General features: G+C 45.1%; 1 protein-coding gene across 1 annotated transcript; it reads right to left on the reverse strand.

Moving 5' to 3' along the window:
* Positions 1 to 4530: 4530 nt before the first annotated feature.
* Positions 4531 to 7575, reverse strand: LOC104083516 (apovitellenin-1). Its single transcript, XM_009587020.1, has 4 exons — positions 7563 to 7575; positions 6168 to 6266; positions 5613 to 5772; positions 4531 to 4953 (listed from the first exon to the last, which is right to left on the reverse strand). Exons 2-4 carry the CDS (start codon positions 6226 to 6228, stop codon positions 4854 to 4856), a joined length of 321 nt encoding a protein of 106 aa, XP_009585315.1. The 5' UTR covers positions 6229 to 6266; positions 7563 to 7575; the 3' UTR covers positions 4531 to 4853.

Genomic DNA, 7575 nt, shown 5'->3' on the forward strand with positions numbered 1-7575 from the left:
GGCGCTGCCTTCCTCCTTCGGCCGCCGCGGGGCCTCCCCTGGAGCCACCTGCTTTTTCTGGGTGCCAGTTTTCGTTATTGGCATCGCATACACACACGCACACACCCCCCGTTTGTGATTTTGGTGTTTACTTTTAAAATTTGAAAAAGCTGCTTTGCCAGAAGTCCGTGGAAAGCGCAGAACCATCTGAAAGAAGGCTCTGTCAGCCCTGCGCCTCACCGGACGTCCACCATCTTTGTCCGCTCTCTCAGGGCGGCGGCCGCACCTCTCTCCGTGCCCGCACAGCCGTGCACTGCCATCACCAGAGGACGAAAAATACAATACCTTTAGATGGAAATGCGTGTGCGTGGTGTATGTGTAGGTGAAATCACCAGATGGCTCTTGAAGTGTGACTACCGGCCATAAATCTCAAATATTTTACGTTTACATTACTTTTTCCAGTCCTCATCATCTCTCCTTGGAAGGAGAAAACGCCTTGCGTTGGGGTTTCTGCTACTGAAGGACTTGGGCTGTTTGTTGACAAGGATAGCCGCCACTGCTCACAGCAGCGCAGAGACCGAGGCGTTCATTCGTTAGCGTTAATTCGTGATTTTTCCAAGTGTTAAACTAAGAGGTGAGGAGAACTAGGAAGTGTAAAAGCCGAACAGTTCTGTGCCATCCACACTCTGAGCCACTGAAAATGGTGTAAAGTATTCACCATGATAAATGCTTTTTGAGAAGGGGTGTTTTTGCAGAAATCAGGAACACTTGAGGTGTTATTCATCCATCTCGGAAACAACAGAAAACTGACATTTCTTAAGATTTCATTTCAATGGACTCAGTTGAACCAGTTACACCACAAGCTGCTTTCACAAAGCTGCTAAGTGAATGATGATTACTCACAAAGAAAGTTTCTCTGACATGAATCTCACTGAAATGAACACTTACAAAGCCTCTCCAAGAATCTTGAAGCACTCGGTGAACTTTCACAGACATCACTTTGGAAGTGATTTCCATCCCTATTTTATAAAGAAATTACAGATTAAGCTGTTTATTTCTACTGAAAAGTGGGAGTAGATGTGAAATATTTTAATTCTGAGAGTAAAACATATGGCCCCCTATTACCTGTCCCATGAATTTGCCCCAGGATCCCTTCTGGGATAAATGTTTTTTTTTTTTCCTACCTGATCCCAGCCTGAATGCTGTCTCAGCTGCTAGTTTCTGCCTTTAAGGAACTCACCAAAGAGTGATGCCAGTAACATCAGGGTCAGAAGTGGCAGTGGGAGGTTGTCTACTATGCTCTTTAGGTTGCCCTACATTGTAGATTGTACAGCAGATTAGCCACCTGGAAGGTTTTATGTTTACTTCTTTTAAAGCATAAAAATGCATAGATAACATGATCAGGAGATTCAATACAAACAAATACAGAGATCTATGGGCTGATTCAGTTTTGCCCATATACTAAAATCAGTCAGATATCAAACAGCTAATCAGCATGTGGCTGGCTTGGATTTTCTGGAGGTTACATTGCAAAAGAACAAAAGGGTTATAATTAAGTGCATTTAACAAAATATCAAAACTTTGTTAAGCTTTAGCATGGAATTCGTGCCAGGTACTGCTCTCCTCCAGTTGTGCAGTGATGCAATACAGAAATGCCGCTGGGTTGCATTGATGAAGTCACACAACAGGCTCGAAACGCAACATAAGCCCCCTATACTTTCCAAACTTTTTCCTACCCTTTTTGGCAGTGCATACAAATAGATTGAAAAGGCTGAAGCAACAATTTCCAGGACACCAAACTCTTAAGGGCGCATTCACGCTCTTTCATGAGACTCATGACTTTCACTCTTTCAGAAAGAAATATTTTTGAAGTGCCAAAAGAGCAACCTCTATCCTGAGAAAACCCAGAATGCTGAATTCTTCCTTGGGGCGAGAGGGGATTTAAGCTGCCCGGCTTCTACAAGGGTTATATTTTGGAAAAAAGAGAGAAAGACTGAGCAGACACATGCAAAACAAGCAGGTAGGAAATTGTATCTGTAGCAGAAAGAGCTGAAGTTTCTGGCTTTTTCATGTGGTTAACGCTCTTATCAGCCCAAACTGCGCTTTTCTAAACCTTCTTCTAAATACTGGTTCATTTACATAATACATATGCATGTGCACATTCATGCGTGACCAGGGAAGCACAGACAGTCTAAGCAAAACAGGCAGCAATAAAGAAATCTGCAAAAGAGCTCTGCAGAAGTGGTGAAGCAACCGGAGATGGAAGAATTTGCTGTTCTGCACGGGGACACTGACTTCATTCTGATTGCGCAGGGTGCCAAGCAGCTGCTGAGACATAGAAAATGCGAAATGAGATTTTTTATTCCAGACAAATGGTTAAGTGGAAGTTTATATTGATAGCTGATCCGACTGATAATTACAAAAACCAAACAAAACAACTAAATAACCAACCCCAAAACATAGGGGACTCATTTCTCCTGTATTATCAATAGCCTACCAAATTGCCGCAACAGGACAACAGCTACAACATGTTCAGGTTTGTGCTGAAGCAAACTCCTCTCAGCAGCAAAGATCTTGGGAGGTGAAATTCAGACTGGGGCAATAGGAAGCTTTGGAGAATCAAGTACTGCTGGCAGTAAGTCTTTCTGATCATTGAGAAAGAAAGTGGACACACACATTTTCAGTATCCAGCACTTCAGGTTGGAGAAAGAGCCGTACTGTTAGCTTACGGCATTCTTCCCCCACCCCCAACACTGCCCAAGCAATAGGAGTATTGAAGCTCAACAGTGGCAAAGCCTGCTTTCCTGAGATGGTCAAATACTGTTGTAAAATGTGGAGAACAGGTTAAAATAAAGGCCTGGAACTGTGTACGTGGGGTCAAGGCAGTTCTCCCACCAATGCTAGTGGAGGTTGGCACAGAGATACCGGCTTAAATATAGCCTTCATCTGTTAATTAGCCTTTTGTCAGCTGTTTGAGTTAATTTCCATAATCAAACCCAGCGGGAGGGCAGGGGGAGGGATAGCCTTGAGGAAATACATTCAGCTTTTAGAGCAATCGCTGCTGATTCTTTCACTTCCTTCAATCTCTATTGCTTCTCCCTTCTCCCTGTCACCCCCCATCTCTCCCTTTGCTCTCTTGCACACTTCCATGGGAAGGGCAAACAATAACATCTCCCAATTCCTCCTTGAGCTTCTCTGCTTTTCCTGCTTCCCCTACTCAATTGTTGATTACCTGATAATCTAAAAATAGTGTCAGGGAGCAGCAAGAGCTGGGATATTCCAAGACGGGGGACAAGCCAGGAGCCAGCAGAGACAGCACAGGTAGTGATGCCCCCAGCCAGGGCACAGTCCCAAGCAGAGGTGAGGTAGTAACTGTGACAGGGTCCTTCAGCCATACCAGCGAGCCCACTCAGGACAGCAGGAGGCAGAGCTGGAGGCAAGGCTACAGCATAGGTTCATGGTCCATCCAGGAAGCACAACCAAGGAGAGAATGAGGCTACCTACGATGTGGGTCCAGCATCCATGCAAGAAAACCCACCAGTAAGCCAAGACAGCAGGGAGCAGCCACAGGTCTGGGTGCCCAGAGCCTGAGCTTAGATGTGGCTCCTGGGTCCATAGGCAGGGTGCATGGATGAGGGTCCCAGGTGAGGGCCATTACTGGTGCTCTCAAGCCCTTACAGATAGTTAAGGCTAATGCTGAAGCAGAACAGAGTTTTAGGTTTAAGACCCCCATGAGGGGAAAGTAAATGGAGATGCACCTTAAAAGACAGTAGCGTTGCTTTGCAGTTATTAGGCAAACTCCTTTTGCCAGTTGTAGCAATGCTCTCCCTCCTAAGCAGTAGCTCTGCCCATGTACACGTGACTCCAAGATACCAGGCTACCAGGGTTTTGCTTTAGCCTCTGCCGCAGTCTCCCATTGTGATTTCAGGCAAATTGTTTACTTGTTTCTGCTTGCTTAATGATAAAGTAGATGGATTTCTTTATTCAATGTGGGCATCTGAGATGAGGCAGTTACACAAGGCTGCCAAGGACTTGCCAGGTCTTCATAGGCATAGGTGCCCCTCTCATAAACTGGTCACCCTCCATCTTTAAGATAGTGAGAAATTTTCCCCTTGTTTCTCCTTTGGAAGGGCTATTCAGTAGCCTCACTGGTTGGCTGATGAAACATACTTTCAAAGTCATGCTTAGATTGATGGACAGTTCAGTTTACTGGCACTTGTTTTCCCAAATGATCTGAAATCTTCAGACACTTGATACAGGTGCACCCACTTGCTTCTTACCTAACCAAGGAGCACAATCAGTAGGACTTAAATTTCATGGGCTTTCCTGATGTGAGATTATGGTTGCCATGTTGTGGCTACCCTGAAAGGTGCTCAGGTAGTGCCCTCTCCACCCAAGAAGAACCTGAGCTTAGTTAAAAGTGCCTGAGTGGTCAGGGTTTGTTGGCATTGCCTGCAACAACTTCTTGTGAATCACAGCTATGTTCTCAGCAGAATGGGATGCCAAGGTGGATGTGATTTTGTAACAGTCAGTACAAACAAGAAACTTAAGGAAGTGTAACAACCAACATTTTTTTATTAGAGGGGCAATGGCCAAGCCATTCAGGAGGAATTAATTTTCAGGATTTGGCTACAGAAGAGCTCTACAATCTCATTGCCTTCCCCATGCCCAGCTGCGGGTTGTTTTTCGGGGGAGACTTCAGCAGATGCCTTCCATCCTTTGGTCTTTAAGGCTGGGTTCCCTCCAGTGGCATTAAAAGGAGTATCGATTCTGTCTTATTGACTGATCTTGGTCCGTAGTGGGGGCAGGGGGAAAGAGGACACTGCAGGGTGTTACCAACACACATCAGGAAACACTGACTTCTCTTCATATGGCTAGTAACCTAGGACTCTTGTGTACCACAGGTTCTTTATTTTTTCCATCAGCTGTTCAGCCAGTATACTGAGTTTAGTTGTTTCCCTGATGAGGAAGTTCCTGCAGGAGACGACAGTGTATGTGGTAAGATACACGAATACGTGAGGGTAATCTCCGTCTGCTGTAGTTGTCACACTGCCTGTCACTGAGAGTGCAAAGCTCCTCAGCAGTCTTAGAGGGGCTTTCCTCAGAAGATAGTATGTGTTTGCCATGAGTTACATGAAACTGTATCTCTAGGGTCATCATGCTTTTCCTTTTGGGAGGAAACTCGTTCCCCTTCTTTGAGGAATATGTATTCACAGCTAGAGCCACTTCTGTGATTTGCGTCGAGTGACAGCAGTGTTTCCTGGCACCTTCAGTGCTCAGCCACTCACAGACAGCACTGCAGCATCCTTCCAGGGGGGCTGATCCCCCACCAGCCAGTGGCCCCCTCCCTCATTACCCATGTATAAAGACCAGTACCAGCTATCCCCATGAGCATTGTCATGTTCAATGTGCATCCCTGGGAAGAGCTTGCACTTTCATGTGAAACCATGTCGTCCCACCCCACCTTCCAACACCCCGCTCCCATTAGAGTCACATCAGGCTTTGGTTGCTGATTCATTTCCCATTGGGTCTCCCCATATAGATACTTGATTAATCTGTTCTTTCTCCCACTCCTCCCTCTCCCTTTTCACTCATGGCTATTGCAGCATTAGCACAGGAGGATCTTTCCATACCTAGTCACAACAACTACTGGAGTCTGGGCAGCATCCACCAAGAACTGACCGACTTTAGGGGACATCTTGTTCACAGTTTCATAGATGTAAGCTGCAATTGCATCGGGGATGACCAACCAGTCACGACGGTCTTTCTCAAAGACGGACTTTGAGTGCACTTCTGAGAAAGAGGAGGCAAAAAACCATGAGGCCTCTCCAGTCACTTGTGTCTCTGATATCTTCCCCCAGGCACAGCGGGAAGAGACTTGAAATTCTGAGATTCAAAGCCTCCCCCAGAATTCTCTCTAGCAGCATCCAGCAGCACCTCATCACTCATTTTGGGGCATCTAGGTCATAGGCCTTACATGGCAGAGTATTTGCATCAGGTACAGACAGTTTTCATGCCAGGCCCCTACTGACTTGTTTCACACTTCCAAGTACTATATATTCATGGTCTTGAACTGTGTTATTGGGCATCAGTCCTACTTTATGGATGGGTTAGACTTCCCTAAGGCAAGTGAGAACCTGTAGAGCTGAGCCTTGCCTCAGGCAGACAGAAAAGCTTTTCAGACTTACCGGGGAGAGTGGTGCTAAGGAGCAGAATCAGAGCTATCACCAATGCCCTGGATTGCAGCATGGTTTGCAGTACCAGTTCCGCTCTCTACACCAAGAGACCTGCTGGCATCAGCATACAATGTTTTGTTTGTTTTCAGAGAAATAAAACATGTCAGCTAAACACCAGATTTTTGCAACAAACCTGCAACAAACAATACTTCTTTTATATGAGAGCTAAAATTCTTTGTTTCAGCACACGAGCAAACCACTAAGAGGTCAGAATAGGCTTCCTCCACATATAAGTACAACTGAAAAATTCATAATGTGGGAGTTTGATTTTTTTTGGTAAATTGCTCTGAAGAGCATTGTGCTAGTGAGCGCATCACATACAATGATCATCTTAGTGACCCGGTGATCTGAGTATTTTGTCTTGCTCTCGTTGAGGAAAGACCCAACTACCCAACTCGGTTCTCTTGTCTTTTCCACACTGGGATTAATGAAGCAGATAATAGCTTAGGCAGAACAAGTTCTCAAAAGGGACTAAGTGCAAACTTTAGCTTCATCCAACCGCCTTTATTTTGTCTATTAAAAAAGTCAGAATTGGAGGAACTCTTGAAAATTTGGTACTTGGTACATTGAAAAGATGACATTACAACTAAACAAGCTTTTCAAACACACTGCACTTAAATAGGTGTTTAGAAGTTAAAATTGATTTAATTCTAACTGAATTAGAGGGCTGCATCACTCAGAGCAACGTGAAGAAAACATTGCAGTGTTAGGAATTGCAATGGCAAAAAAGGCTGCAAGCCTATTACATGTGAATGTTTTGCTGAATCCTGTGCCAGGTAGCTACAAGTCAGTTCTCCTTCTTATTCCACAGTAAGGAAATTTCCATCCATTTTTATTTCCTTCTGTGCACAGATTACATCCAAAAGCTACCACTCCGTTCACTAGACATTTGCTGACCAGCAGCAGTTGCTCCGTTACCACCCTTCCTTGACTTTTAATCCTAGAGCCAGTTTCTCCCTCTGTAGACAAAAAGTATAAATTTGCTTCCCAAGAGCATGAAGAGGTGATCTTACCCGCTTTAGAGCCTGTAGTCCCTGTAGTGAAGGCAGCTGGGGAAAGATTTTGTATCTTCCAACACTGAAACTCTGCAATCCCTACCATGGGCTTGACCCTCCTGTGAGTCTTATGGAGCATCTGTCACTCAGCTTCAATCCAGGTCACCTCAAGCACTCCCACCCTTCTCCATTTTCAGCAATATTCCTGGCTACGGAGCGTGAGAAGGGCTCACACTTTGGCTTGCAATAAGAAATGGGGCAAAATAGAAGACCACTTCCACTCACTTCTCTATGTCCTAGATAGACCAGTCACAAACTCCATACCACCCAGAACAGAGAGTTCAGCTCTTACCTCTCCTGCTTTC

This window comes from Fulmarus glacialis, unplaced genomic scaffold (genome assembly GCF_000690835.1).
Source record: "Fulmarus glacialis isolate BGI_N327 unplaced genomic scaffold, ASM69083v1 scaffold14891, whole genome shotgun sequence".
In the NCBI taxonomy this organism is placed as follows: domain Eukaryota; kingdom Metazoa; phylum Chordata; class Aves; order Procellariiformes; family Procellariidae; genus Fulmarus; species Fulmarus glacialis.

Coding starts and splice junctions, on each gene's coding strand:
- LOC104083516 (XM_009587020.1), bottom strand. CDS start 6,228: ATGCTGCAATCCAGGGCATTGGTGATAGCTCTGATTCTGCTCCTTAGC. Junction 5,773..6,167: donor CCTTAGCACCACTCTCCCCG/GTAAGTCTGAAA, acceptor CCTCTTTCTCAG/AAGTGCACTCAAAGTCCGTC. Junction 4,954..5,612: donor CCAGTAGTTGTTGTGACTAG/GTATGGAAAGAT, acceptor CGTCTCCTGCAG/GAACTTCCTCATCAGGGAAA.